General features: G+C 43.3%; 1 protein-coding gene across 6 annotated transcripts in view; it reads left to right on the top strand.

Moving 5' to 3' along the window:
• Positions 1-15,353, top strand: part of DCAF5 (DDB1 and CUL4 associated factor 5) — a 100,773-nt gene that overhangs the window by 64,019 nt on the left and 21,401 nt on the right. For all 6 annotated transcript variants that reach the window (XM_019551735.1, XM_019551736.1, XM_019551739.1 and 3 more), the window contains one exon: positions 7,513-7,579. In XM_019551735.1, the coding sequence (XP_019407280.1) occupies positions 7,513-7,579 (67 nt within the window). The remainder of the gene's footprint in view (positions 1-7,512; positions 7,580-15,353) is intronic.

The following is a 15,353-nucleotide window of genomic DNA, read 5'->3' as shown; positions in this document are numbered from 1 at the left end:
CTCTCAGTCCTGACTGTGCATGTAGGCCTGAGGTTTTCATGAACCCTTGAGCCTTGGGGATCCAGCAGACGCTATCTGTAGGGATTGGGGGTTTCACCCCCCTTGAATTTTGGGGATTGGCTGCTGCAGTCCCCCAGGCCCAGAGGTCCATGCTAGGCATCGTGCATTCCTGCAGCTGGGAACCCCACCGGCTGCCAGGGCTCCCATCTGCAGTAGAGACCCTGCAACACATCTCAGATTTTAAAGCTTGAAGGAGCAGCCTTTGGTAGCCTTTGAAAGTTGATTAGCACAAGTTAACAAGGGTAGCTGATGAACATTTTCTTCCCTATCAGCTGTAATCGGGGATCTACCAAATTTGTGACTTAGGTTTTCACAGAAACTGAATTTGGTAGGACCACCTTGCAAAAACCCAGTACCTGCAAAAAAGCATTGGGGGGGTGGGGGGGAGGTGCATGACAAACCAGGAAAACAGCCAGCAAGCAGAGGGGGGAAGCCCTGGTGCCCTGAAGCATTGGGAGGTAGGGATAGGAAGGGGGATTTTCATGGAGGAGTGTGATGACCCATCCCCCCATGCCTCTGGCCAAGGTGCAAGAGTACTGGGGCTCCTTAGCCAGTCAGGGGTGTGGGAGGTCTGCCATACTCAACTGCAAAAATGGTGACCAGCAATGTGTTAAGACCATGAAATCCAGAGGCAGCTTCCCCAAATTAAGTAGGTTCATAGTTATAATGGGATTCACACTACTCTATAAACTTCTGTGTAAAGGTTATACATGGACAAGGTCCTCCTCTGGCTTCTTGGGGCTAAAGAAGCTGTTTTAAATCCCATTTATCCACATTACAGTTTGGGCCATGTTAATAAAACAATCAGTCTTCAACAGCTTTAGCTCAACACAGGAATACTGATGAATGTGAAAAAAGTGGGGGAAAAAAAGCAGTTCGAAGTAGATGTAAACTGGTCTTTTTCAGGGTGCCTAGATGGTCTTAGACCTTTGTGCAGCCCCATGGCTGTGTTTTTTGTACTTACCCCCTGGCACCACACTTTTAAGAGACCACTGCCTCTTTGCTTGGAAAAATGGACAAACTCTGAAATCCCAGCCATATGCTGTCATACGTAACAAACATATAGTTTAATCTTTAAGGGGCAGTAAGAAGCACTAGCAAGCTAATTGTGCTATCGGATGCTCTCACTCATCTTTTCCCCCAGCGGGTAGTGTTTGCATTATTCTTAGGTCTTAAGAAATAACTCTGAATACATCAGACAGATCCCATCTCATGTAATCTTTATAGCCCAGAGATTCATTGTTCTCTGTGAACAAAAGATGCCCATTAATGTGAATGGGAACTGATGTCTGGAAAATACAGTCAAGTTCACAGATACAGGATTCGTAAAAACTGTTATCAATAAAATGGACTTCTGCTCTGTGCACAAATCATTAGTCTTCGGTGCATGCCCCCCTATTCTGAGTGTATGTGGTGGGCTTCCTAATAACGACAACTTACTTGCCTGTGATTTCCCCATAGTCTGCGCAGTCCCATGTCTCATTTTGGCTTTTTAAAAAAGTGATCAACTGATCATTTGAATTTTTTAACTCTGTGTAAACTTGTCCTTGGAAGGGATGCTATTTAACTGTTTGTCCCTTGTCTAGAGCTAAAGATTTAAAATAATCTCTGACCTGAATTCAAAATAATCACTACCCATAGAGCAGCAGACAAATGTGGATTTTCACAGGATAAATCTTGACTGTGTCTTAATCTTCCTTAAATATTCCATAGTCCTAAAGCAGCAGAACCTAAAGAAATGCCGATTGTAAGATGTAGAAAGCTTTCAAAGAGACTGTTATAACTAAAGGAGAAAATATCATGAAGATAGTGGTTTCCAGCATGTGCTAATGCTACTATTATGGGACTGCAGCAGTAACAGATCATATCTCCACTTACTTGTATTGCCTGTAATGACATCCATGGGGAGAGTGAAAGAAAAGGGGAAAAGCTGTAGCGGAATGGGTGGGGAGTGTAAGTTTACGAGCAGTTGCCAGATTTCTGATGATTGTTCATACTAAGCATTTTATTCATACTTGAAGCTCTGAGATTGAATCAGTGCATTTTTCAGCAGCAGATATTAACTATGCCTGCGAGTTTTCTTCCTTCTAAGGAAAACTTCTGAATCAGCAGCTTGTAGTCATCTGGAAGCCTTTTCCTGTCATCGCTAACAGCTAGTCATAGACCGAGGCTGACTCTTCCCTTTTAAAATATTTCATTATAAGCTAATTCTTTGCAAATGTTTTTCTCCTAATCTGGTGTGTGTGAACACTCTGGATGTTAATATCTGAGGTACTGATCAAATATAAATGTAAAAATACAGGCTATGAAGCAGGTGTTTTTAATACTGGTGGAGGCCTTCATCACAGACATCTGAGCCCATGAGCTCCGCCCTCAGTGTCTGGTCAGATCTAGGAATCGCACTGCATCCCTTTATCTTCAGGGCCACCATTTATCCCTTAATTGTCCCCGGCAAGCTCACATTATTTCATCCTTGCCTGCTCACGCTCCTGATGATCATGGAGGTTACTCTACAAGTCTGCTAGTAGAAGATGCTATGCTAAGAATTATTTTTTCACATTCCCTCAGAACCAGAGAGCCAAAATTTAAATGACACTAAGATGCTGTAACAATCTCTCCCCCCCGCTTATAAATTAGCTTAGTATCTCTCCAACATGCATCAATATATAATCAGGACCCTGCATACTCCATGGCAACAGCTCTTTAGATTCAGCAGAACTATTGACTTATTCTAGGATGACATGTTCTTCATTCCAGTTCCCATCCCCCATGTGTTGCAGGTAGCCCAGCTATGCTCTTTCCAGGCCTTGGCTCTTATATTTGGGTACAGATAGCACATATTTCAACTAGTTTTCCCCTCTAAATCTATTATGGAAAAGGGAGAGCAAGGACATGGCTTCGTTCATTAGCTCATCTTGAAGCCTTGGTTGATGTAATGTTTTTCAAGCAGCCCAGCAAATGCAACTAAACTTCTGGCTCTTCCCCAGCCTGTAGATCAGAACTGGACTCCAGGCCTGGTCCCTGCCCCCTGCTGCTTGGAATAGGAAGCCTGCGCTGCAATCAAATTAATGTGCCACTGTGAGAGGACCTGGTTGAGCCAAGAGGCAACTTAGAGCGGCCTTAGCAGGGCAGGGAGATGAAAAACAAAATGTTGGCTATGTTGGCTTGGCTGCAACAAAATGGTAATTCCTATGGCAGAAATGGAGAATTCTTGTGGGGTATGGCATGTTTTCCCCCATTAGCTGTGCTCTGATCAGGATGAATAAGGAAGCTCACATCTCTATTTGTCCAGCCAGGCTGTAGACACTGTAGATAGCCTTTTGATGACTTTCTTCTCTACTGTAAGGCTGGACACAGATCTCTATTTGTAAAAGGAGATTCAGAGGGAAGTGCTGTTCTGTAACAAGGTATAAATACCAGGGCACAGTCAGCAGCTTTGGTATCTGTCTGGACCACTACATTTCAGCCACTGACTTATCTTGTGAACTTGCATGTCAGTGAGTTAAAAGAAGTGTGTTAGCAATATGAGTGACTGACTAGTAGGATTGTTTAAAAACAGGAAACTCCTAAAGTAACCCTCTCATCCAATTTTAGCTTATGAGGTGTCCACATAGCACTATTACTATATCAATTAATTTACTCTGGATTTCTACTCTATAGTGAACTTTTTTCATGAAAAGTGGATAAATGATCCATTTTCCCAGCCTCCCCTTTTTCTGTAAGGCACTTTAGTGCATCCAGACAAGCTCAGATGTGTGGTATGCAGCACCGCAGACCCATCTGCAGCACCACACGGGTGTTCCCTGCACTGCTAAGTTGCAGCATGAGGTGTTATTGTTTTTGTTTTTTTGTTTTTCCCCAGGAGATCCCAGGGCCAAAAAAAACCATGCCTAAAACAAGTGGGGTGGCGCATGTGGCCTCCAAGTAAGGCTTCTGAGGCCAGCACAGTTGATGGCTCCAGCTGCCCCTACCCCACCCAGGCAACATGCTGTGCACCAGAGCATACATGGCACGGGTGTTCACCAGAGATGTGTAGTAGTGGCACACATGGTGCCACTGCTGTTTGTCCCCAGGGAAACACAAGTTTCTGCTCATGGGGACGTGCCCTTAGTGTCTGGCCATGAGGTGGCGGAGGAGCTACGTTGCATTGAGCGAAGAGCTATCCTCAGAGGAAATCCATTAGAGGAGCAGGGGCACAACTAGCAATTTACCCCACTATTAGTCCTTACTTTGAGATGTAACTTTTTCCCTGGAGAGGAATGACTCACCCTTTTGCTCCACTTTCACTTTAAAGTCTGTGCTTCAGAGAAAATGTGTTGGGTCTGACTCCTTTATTTTTCAGCTCCTTGACCTGCAAATTACAGCCAATTTGACTCCCTGGAACACAGACCTGTGTGAGTGCAGTTACTCAGATGCAGCTTATAGTGTCATGTGTTTCCCCTCAGCTTTGCCTTTTCATAGATTCTTAGATTGTAAGAGGCTAGAAGGGACATTGCAAGGTTATTGGTCCAGCCCCCCTGCACTAGGCAAGAAAGACAACTGGGGTCAGATTTCATAGACATTTGGGCTGGAAGGGACCCCAGAAGATCATCGAGTCCAGCCCCCCACCCCAGGGGAAGGAAGTCAGCAGGGATCATAGGATCCCAGCAAGATGAGCATCCAAATGTGTTTTGAAGGTGTTCAAAATGGGTGCTTGAACTGACTCAGGTGGCAGTCTGCTTCAAACCTTGGGGGCTTGGACAGTGAAGTTCTTTCTTATGTCCAGCCTGAACCGGTCACAGTGGAGTTTGTGACCGTTCAATCATGTCATCCCTTGGGGGGGGCTCTGGTGAACAGTCATTCCCCCAGATCCTGGTGAGCACCCCTGAAAAGCTTATAGGTGTCCACCAGATCACCCCTGAGCTTGCGCTTTACCAGGCTGAATAGCCCCATTACTCTCAGCCTGTCATCATAAGGTCTGTTTTCCTGCCCTCTGATCATGCGCGTGGCTCTCCTCTGCACCCTCTCAAGCTTCTCCACATCCTTTTTGAATTGCGGAGCCCAAAACTGGACACAGTACTCCAGCTCACCAAGGCCGAGTACAGCAGGAGAATGACGTCCCGCGATCTGCTTGAGAAGCATCTATGGATGCAAGCCAGTGTCTTGCTCGCTTTACTAGCTGCAGCATCACACTGAAGGCTCATGTTCATCTTGTGGTCAACCATGACCCCCAAGTCCCTTTCATCTGCAGAGCTAACCAGCGTAGCACTACCAAGCCTATATACGCTGTGCAGGTTTTTCCTCCCATGTTTGTTCTGATCTATTCAAGCCTTAATTCAAATGAGCAGTATTCAAGAAGGTTTGCTCCTAAGCCAGAGTCTTTTATAAGGCTGCAGCCTGGTGCATCATGAAGTTCCCAGGTTGGTTGTATGGGTGTGGTTTTTCTATTTAATATATAGTTAATACATAATTACTAAAACTAATCCTTTTGATGTATTCTTTTTGTAGTACCTATGACCTTCAGAGCAAAAGGTGAGATGCTAAACAGTTTTGGAAGAGAGCCCAAGTTAGGGCATAACTGTTTGGAGCTTTTTTTGTTCTGTGGGAGAAATGCTGTTAAAATGTTAAGCCATTCTTTAAGGCATTTTGAGGATATTTTTTTTTTTCCCCATTTTTTTTCAAACAAGGGCAATCTTATACCCTATAGCAAGTTCCAATTCCAAATTCTGTGGTGGCAATGACTTGTATAATTTAAAGAACAACAAAACGGTTCATGTATCCTTTGCTTATACAACAAATACTTTGTGTAGAACTGCTTTGTTTTTGGATTTTGGGAGGCTGCCTGCATGAACCCTTATTTGTGTAGATCTGGCAAAGCAGCTCAGCCTGTTGTGGGTTAAACATTTATAAGCTGTCAAATGAGAGGGAAGCACTTATATTTCTGGCACTAGTAGGTCATTTTGGCAGTGGTAAGCTGCCTGAGTGCCTCAGTGTGTTAACTTGTAGAAATTACTCTCTTTGGAGGACTTGGCAACAAACGGAAGGGTCTCAGCAGTACCGAGCCAGTGCATATATGTTTTGTTAACTGGTGTTGAAGCAATGCAGGCAGCAAACAGGCAGAATTGAATTGATAGGTGCTTACTCATACCCATATAGCCTTAAAAAATGATATAGCAAGAAGAAAAGAATGGTTGGCTTGAGGGTATTGGTAAGGAAATTCCAGAAGTCTGGTGTTGCGTTGCTGCCCCTATGTACACAGCCTGTAAAAGAAAAGTAATAAATGTTATTAACAGTTAGGAGGATATGTGCTCCTTCCCTTCTCCCCCTGTACTAGTCTGGCTTTTATTTTTGTTTCTCAAGCCTTTCTGAAGATCTCAGGAACTGTCCCTTCACAGTCCATTATCACTCTGTTGCATGAGTTTATGCATCCCTGGAGAACGTAGACCAGAAACTGGTAAAATATGAGCCAGACAAGTAGAATTCATCTTTTTGGGGGTCAGGAAAAGTGCAGGCTTACTCCCATTTCTTTGCTTATTACCCCTTTACCCTAAAGGGGGGAGTGATTTTTTTTTTTGGGGGGGGGGAAGATAAGGTGATCAGGTTTACACTGATGTGAATGAATACCCAAGTCAGCAGACCTCAGCAATGTGAGCTTAACCTCTGTATAGCGAGATCAGAATCTGCACTTGTTTGTGTCCTCTTGTCCATGCTTTAGGTTGAAAGAGAGGATTTAAAGATCGTGTTGTAGAAGAAGAGATGCTTGGCAGATGTTATAAGGGGTAATTTGTGTTTTGTCACAACTGCAAGAAGAGAGCTGTTCTTCCTTTTCAGTATCCCCTTGTCATCTTTATGCTGTGCATTTTTAGTTTACAAAGTAAAGACTGCTTAAAGCAATCTGAAATATATTTTTGTACATGTAAGGAGCTTGTATACCCTTATAGGCAGCTGAGAAGAGGGGCCTTTTAATAATTTCCCCAGCAAAACTATAAACCAGAAAGGGTGTTGTGTTAGATGTATTTGCTGCAGGCCCTGAAACTTGGGGAGACACCAGAATTTGTTAGCTTTTCCTCTAGAAAATAATTAAAGGATTCTTAGCAACAATGATTGACTTGTGATTACTAGGGGTGCAGGTGGGGCCTCTGGCATCAAAAACAGTTTTCCTGGGAAAGCCATGAAGGAAGAAGAGGCTTAACATCTTTGGGGGTTAGGACACAGCTGGAGGTTTGGAGCTTCATGTACAACAGAGACTGACATGTCTAGCAGACTAATCCTAAAACATGGATGGCAGACATTGGCTTTTAACTCCTGTTGTCTTCCATCCTCAGTCCTAATATTCCTACCTGAAGAGGCAGCTAGCTCAGACCTGGAAATAAGTAAACTGAAAGGACTTAAAGGAGTGGAATAATCTCAGTCTTTAGGAAAAAGAACATAAACAATGCCACATTATAATTTGCTTTTTTTTGTTTTTTTCAGTACATCCTCTCGGGCTCAGATGACTTCAACTTGTATATGTGGCGAATTCCTCCAGATCCAGAAGCAGGTGAGTTTGTGATTCAGGGGAGGAGCTAGCATTTAAAAAAAAAAAAAAAAAAAAGCCTCAAGATGCCACACTCAGTCATAACTATATTATGAATTTGTGGAATATGACCTAGTAATCAGACTTCTGGCCTTAAAACTTCTTTAGCCAATCCCTCCCATGTGTTGACTTGGGCATGCCAACTAGAACATGCCTGTAGAAAAATACTGAATCTTGATTTAAAGACTTCAAATACTAGAATATCTAAACTGTTCCAATGATTGATTACCCTCCCTCACTCTTTAAAATATGTTTCTTATTTGTATTGCATACAGTGGAGAATGATCTTTCATGATCTCTTGTATTATATAGTGAAGCAATTGATAACTAACGTTTATAAGTACAAGGGTTTATTTTTATTTCATATCTGCATGTAGAGGATTGGCTTAGTGAGTTGTGGAAGTTAACAGCTGTTGCATGAATAGCTTTCTAAAAAGGCTTTGCAAACTGGAGAAAATACGGTCTTTAATTTTTGGTTGGTTATTAAACGTGACTGTACATTGATTTGCAGTATGGAACTTATGAATGATGGCAACATCAATATCTTGATACTACTTTCTCTATCTCAGGATTATATGCACATGTTCTCTCTTCTCTTTTTTTTTTTTTTTTTTTTATGATTTCCTTTTTCTTTTTTTCTTTTCCTGACTTTCCCTATGAAAGGGCAGTCTTGAACCTGGGACAGAACAGATGAAAATCTGTGTTATAAATGATAAGTACAGTTGGCAAAAACCATCATAAAGTGTTGTTGTCAACTTTTTGTTCCAACAGTTCTCACTGTTACTAGAGAATGTGTGTCAATATGCTTACAACACTTTGGTTACAAAACTAATTGCTTAATGTTAAATGCTGTAAGGACCGGAAGCTTACAGCATAAGAACATGCAATTTTTAGTCTCTTATAACTTGGGCATTTTTTTTTTTCTTTTAACAGTTTAGCAGAGCTCATGGCCTGGCTGGTAAATAATGCTTACCTCAAATATACATCATACTATTTGCAGACCGTATTGCTGTTCCCTCAAGGAGTCCTATGTAACAGTCTTAAATGCTAATATGTTTTTGAATCCCAGGTCCATTTTTTGCGTTACCAGTTAAATATTTCTAGAATTTGACCTAAGAATAACTTTTCAAGACTTTCATTACTAGCAATAAACTTGGGGCCTTTTATGCAACTTACAGATCCATGAATATAGGTATTGGTTATGTCTCTTCCCTCGCCTCACTTCCCCTGCAGGAATGACGGGGACCTGACCTGAAGCATATATTCTCTTTTGATGTAGTGAAAAGCACCAAGGAGTTAGTCTAACTTCGGTAGATGGGGTTGGACCACAAAAATTAGTGTGTGCATGTGTGTGAGAGACAGTTAAAAAGAGAAAAAAAAAAGTCAACTCCTACAGGAATTTTAAGATCTTTTTCTCCCCATTCTATCTAATCTATTATAATAAATCATTTTACACACAGTTTCTGGCTTCTACCATGTGAGTGTAGTAAAAGTATGTGTCCATGATCCAAAATTGTCCAAGAGGTAAAATGCTGTTCTCCTTAGTCATATTTTAGACGAAGGTAAGACCGCAGACTGACTTACTGTGCCCTCTCCACCGTACCTGGGAAGATAGTGTCATATGTACCTAAATTTTATAGCTCCCCTATATTAAGTTGGTGACTTTTGTAAATGGCATCTTCTGGAAATCCTGAAATTTCTACGGAAAGTTACAAGCTGTAAGGAGAACTTCACTTACTACTGAAATGTATCCACTTCCAGAGGGGACAACAGCTGAAAACATTACTAGCCACCCAAGAGGGGCAGTAAAGAATAAGTATTACAATTCTGTTTTGAAAGGCATTTGACATGTGGCGGGGGCAGTTACCTATGCTGTATTGTGTCAGGACACCAGAACACACTCAGCTGTTTTTGCAAATAATTGTGATTTAGAGAGAACTTCCCAGCAGACAGTAGGGTCATCCCAAACTCCACAGGAAAATCTCCAGTGACTTGTTCAGCCTCATGCTGACATGTTTCAAAACAACTGGGTTTTCAGTGCTTACCTTAAGGGGTCTGTTCTATTCTAGAAATAATTCTCTAGATCAGTGTTTCTCAACCCATGGGTCACGACCCAAAAGTGAGTTACAAGAATATATGAAATGGTCACAAACTAACTTTAAAAATGGATCCTGTTTTGCGTACATTTTTCAAAAAAGAGTTCCAGCCTCCAAGAGGCTGCTTGGGACTGGGGGGAGCCAGGAGGAATGCACTCAGGCAGGAGGTGCCATGTGCATTTGTGCTCACACATGCATGTGGTAGCCAGGCAGTGTGAAGAGCAGCTCCTACAGGTAAGTCTATGGGGTGGGGGGAGGGGCATAGACAATGCGTTGCGAGGGCAGGGGGGGGCAAAGGTAATGTTGGGGAGGTATGAGTAGGCACATGCCACTCAGATTTGTGTGCCCACAGTGGGCGTGGGGCTCACCAGCACAGGCAGGAGCTGGCTCTGTGGCCCAGCAGGCAGGACCTGGTGCTGGAGAGCAGAGTGGGGTGGCAAGACTTGTTGCTGCTGCTATGGCTGGGACCCCCATGCCAGCTGCACCACCACTAGCGTGAGGAGTAACAGGCAATGGGGAGAGGCTGCACTGCTGTCACTTCAGGGTAGGGGTGCCAACCAGCCAGACATGCCTGATTTGGCACTGGATTCGGTGGGGGGTGGGGTGCCAAGTGGCTGGATGCAAAGCTGGTGGCAGCACAAAGTCACTGTGGTTGTTTTGCCCAGCTCTGCGGAGGGGCCCCTAAAGTGCAGGGTCTAGGGCAGTTGCCCTGATTTGTTCCCCCTAGGGACGGCCCTGGCTCTACCTTGCCACCATGACCCAGCCATTGCCACTGCTCCCTTTAGGTTGTGGCTCTACCCCAGAGAAGATGTGGGGTGGCGAGCAGCGTGAGCAAGACTGAGGGGCACTAGCAGGGCTAGGGGGTGAGGGACTGTGGGTTGGGAGTGAAGGGCAACAGTAGGGCCAGGGGTTTGTTTTCTACTTAAACTATTTACTGGGTCAGGACTGGCCATCAACATTTACAAATGGGTCCTGGTACAAAAAAGGTTGAGAACCCTTGCCTTCGATGTTATAAAACTTAAGAGCCTTTACTTTTACTCCCCCTTGGGAGTTTATGATGTTTAATAGAAAGTGTGGTTGTACAGCATTTTGAGTGTCAGGAACAAAACTTCCTTCATCTCTCTCCCTTCTTTCCTTAAAATGCTTCATCTTCAGTTTCCCTTCTCTCCTGCCTCCCTTTCCAGATATCCCCTTCCCCCCTGTCTCCATACCAGTTCCTGGTTACTCTTCAGAAATGATTCAGTGGCCTGGTGAGCTTACTAGCCAATTTCCTCTCTTAAAACAATGGGTTTTTTAAAGGACATATGTAAATAGAGCTTCAGTTTTAAGTATCTGCAGATAAATGGTGGTTCTAGCACCACAAACTATGTAATCCATGCTAGGGTGTTGCTTACAGTGAGGAAATCCAGTATCTCTACAGGCAGCAAGTGTATTTTGGCCTCAAAGAAGATGCAATTAAAATGAGACATAGGGTCCACCCAAAAGTGCTTCACAAATTGTTAGAAATGGGTTAGTTGCCAATGGGTTTGGGATTTTTTTGGTTTTAAAAGCAACTTTAATTAAAAAAAAAAAAAAACCCAAGAAACCCCCATCTGCAAAAAAAAAAAAAAAAATCTCAACTAATTCCAGCAGGGCCCAATATGTCTCCTGCAGCAATAAATAGACAAACTGTTTTGCTAAACAGAACTTAAATTGCTCACCCATATCACTGAATCATCCTCACAATTCAGAGCTTATTTATGTTTCTTAACTACTGCTCCAAGAGGCTGTTTCAGGAACAAGAATTTCATTATATTTGGTTGGGGAAGGCAGTCGGGTGTTCAATAAGTTATTTAACTGAAATGGCAACTGTCATACTTCTGAACAGCTGAATAAATCAGAACAGCAAACTGCATTTCAAAATATCCTTAATTCTGTCTGACTGTTAAGTACTGGCAGGAATGGGCCTGTCATTGTGGTCCAGTTACTAAACTAATTGAAGCAATTTTCAGCAGGACTTGTGCAATTTTTCTTCCTTTGTATTTGCAATGACCAATGGAAAACAGCTTCTCATTCTCAAAGAATTAAGATGACAAAAGTTTTCATAAGATTTAAAATGGTTGCTGCATTGGATACAACTTGTACTTTAAGCTCTCAAAGTCCCAGATTGATTAGTGGAGCTTATTAGTTGCCTCTGAATATATTTCAAAATATGTAGATTTTAAAATTTTTTAAAAAGAGGATGTTAGCTGTTTTCATAGGAGAGCGATCTAATCCGGGGGGGGGGGGATGTACTCTGGAATATTCACATTTTAAAGAGTTCTAGAATATTAGTTTGAATCTATTTTTTAGGCCAGTATTGACCAAAATTTGCTACTATTGGATGCCATTCTGCAGGCAGGAGCATGCAGGGAGTGGATCACAGCTCTGCCATGGGCTCCTACCCCACACTGTCACTGTCTTGCAATCCCTATCCCCAGCCCTGCTTGCCCATCCTGCTCCCAGATGCTGCTTCCTGCCTGCCAGTGGCCCCATGTTGTCCACCCAGCTGCACACCCTGCTTGTATGGATCCCAACCAATATTCATGGAGGCCCTGAGATTCCTGGGCAGTGACAGCATGGGGCTGGGGCCCAGGACGGAGCAGCAATCTTCTCCCTGCATGACCCTGCCTGTGGAACTGGCAGCTGTTACAGGGACATGCAGGGAGCAGATTGCTGCTCAGTCCTGGGCCCCAGCCCCATGCTGTCACCGCCCTGTGATCCCAACCCAGATCCCAGCCCTGACCCTGGTCACCTACCTGTCCCGATTCTGGATGTTGCTCCCCGCCTGCCCATGGCTTCATCTCAGCCACCCAACTGCATACAGGGGCCACTTAGGTTGTTTGGGTGAGCTGCTGTGGAGTCAGAGTGCTGAGCCAATCTATGACCGCTCACTAAAACTCCTTAAGTGGCCCTCCAACTAAAATAATTGCCCACCACTGCGCTAGAGGAATGGTGTGATAGAAACACCACTCTCTCAAGAGCAGGCAGTTTTCTGCTTACTCTGGATGTAGTGTAGCACTCCTGTGTCCAAGGGTCATGTCCAGTTCATGGTTTTTGTGCGAAGAGGAGGTCTTCTATCATCAAGATTAGAAATAGTACTTTTGCTAAATGTAAATAGCCAGCCTGAGTTGTTGCACCATGTGGGTGTGCACGGGAGTGGCAGGGAAACATTTTAAGAACTCTAACCTGGCCTTATATCTAGCAGGAGTTGAATCAAGGCCATGGTTCTTTTTCATTACGACTCTGCCACGTGTCACGCAGTGCCATGAAGTAGAATCTCTCCATGAGCACTTGCTGACTGTACAACTGAAGCACAGGGCTATGCTCTAGAATACTATTATGAAAACTAAACAGATTTTAAGAGGGTTTCCTACTATAGTGCCAAATATCATGGTCCAATGGTATTTTGTGGCACACTGGCAGCAGCTGTGAACATCTGGTTTTTCTCAGTAGTTTTCAGCACTTTGAATAATTCACTAGCATTGTATAAAATTACATTAGCCTGTGGAATGTCCCACTAACCGAGGTGAGCAACAATTGGGGGGTTTTTTCAGTGTCCAAGGTGGAAAAGACTTTTTATTAAGTTATTTAGTTTATCCCTGTGGAGGATTGCTCCCTACAGTAAGCTCTCCAGGTCTTTTGTCCAGCTTTAAATGCTTTCAGTAGTGTGGTTTGCACTATTTTAAACACTAAACCACAATTTTTTTTTAAATTCTAGGTTTCCAATCTTGAACCGCTCTTCCTGATAATCTAACGCTTTCCTTATTTTTTTTATTCTATAACATCTGAGCAGTTCTTCCTCCTCCCAGAATACTACATATTCTTATACGATCTCTCTGTGGTGCAGATGCTCAGCATCTTCCCAATACTGTGGCAAGTTTGTATTACCTTTTGCTTGCTATTAGATAATGAGTTTATTATTATTATTATTATTATTATTCCTGTCAAACACTGAAAAATCTCTTATTTAAATAAGCTTAGAAAATTTAAAGGTGTGTAAGTAAAATCATACAAGAAATAGCTAATGTATTTTGTTGGGCTTTGTTCAAATTTTAATATCATAAAAGGCTGTGTCTGTGTGTGTCTGCCTGTAACGTTTCTGGTCAATTGCGCATGCGCTGCCAAGAGGGCTGACGGTGTTTGGCTGGGCAGTCTGGGCTGCATGGGCTCAAGTTTGCACTGCTGCCAGAGAAGTTTGGCCATCCAAGCAGCGGTGCCCCGCCACGCATCCCTGCCTGAGGGTGAAGGGGGGTGGGGGAATCACAGTCGTGGCACCCCCTCCTGCTGCCTGGCTCAGATGTCCCCCAAAACAGCTGGCAGGGAGGGGGAGGCAGTGGCAAGGACAGAGGGAGGGGAGCAGGGAGGCAGGTGGACACAGGCCAAGCAGCCCCAAAGCAGTTGGGGGGTAGGGTTGGACCCAAAGCAGGTGGGGGGAGTCGGGTCAGACCTGGGGAGTGGGGAAGGGAATGAGGCCAGACCCGAAGCAGTGGCGGGGGAGGGAGCAGGGCCAGACGTGGGCTCCGTCCCCAACAGCCCCCTCCCCTGTTGTTCTTGATAGGCAATTTGCTAGTTTGCAATGTACAGGCAGTCCTTGGACTTATGATGAAGTCCCATAGGAAACAACATTAGAAATGGGGGATTGGTTCCTGAACCAAGGCCTGATGCCCTATTTTCACCAAAAATAACCCAGAATTTTGTATTCAGTCAATTATACATGATTAATATAGCTATATTAATGTATTTATATTGTAAATAGCAATCATATTGATTTGGATGGACTTCTTTGAGGTGACTTTGCCAGACTTTTAGAAGGGTTCTTGGCTGGAGTCTTCTCAGGAGTCTTAGCTGCAGGTTTTTCTGGAGTCTTGTCTGCTTTCTTAAAAAAAGTGTCTAAGGAAATTTGGACAGATGTTCTCCAGGGAGATGGATGACACAGCGAACTTGTTTGCTCGTGTGGAGTCGCATCAGATCAAGTGTTGTAAAGTTGAAACTGACATCAGAAAGTTGAAAGCGGGTGTCAATTTATAAATGTTGTAAGTGCAAAACATTGTAAGTCAAGGACTGCCTGTAGTTTCTTTAGTATACATGAGTTCATTCAGTGCTGAAAAGTATATTCTGCTGTGATAGAGCTTTAGTCAAGCACAAGTTACTGGATTCATTTCCCAAAGATAACTGGGTGAAATTTAGGGGCCTTTGTGACATTGTGGAGGTGAGACTAGATGCTCCGTTGGTTCTTTTTGAGTGACAATAAACTAATGAAATATATAAAACTAAATTGAATTGGTTACTGGATGGCACCAGGACTCTCCCAATGTCTCTTAGTTCCTGTATTCCAGCTGTTCAGTGTTTTGTTGGTAGACTATTTTGAGAGATTGTTAACACCTTAAAAAAACTTTCTTGGAGAAGCTATTTCTGGAGCATCAAGAGTGACTTATTCTTGACTTTAGTCTTGAGTAGCATGTACAAGGTAGATCAGAAGCATTCCTGAACCAGTGAGTAATAGGGACTGCCATATATTGAAACTTAGCCTTTCTTTGGAAAGGAACATACTTAGGGGTAGCCTGTCTCTAAGTCTGAACTTCTAGAAAGGAGATTTTTTTTTTTTTTTTTTTTTTTTTTTT

Source organism: Crocodylus porosus, unplaced genomic scaffold (assembly GCF_001723895.1).
Source record: "Crocodylus porosus isolate Cpor-Errol unplaced genomic scaffold, CroPor_comp1, whole genome shotgun sequence".
NCBI lineage: Eukaryota > Metazoa > Chordata > Crocodylia > Crocodylidae > Crocodylus > Crocodylus porosus.
This window is presented reverse-complemented; position numbering and strand designations above follow the sequence as displayed.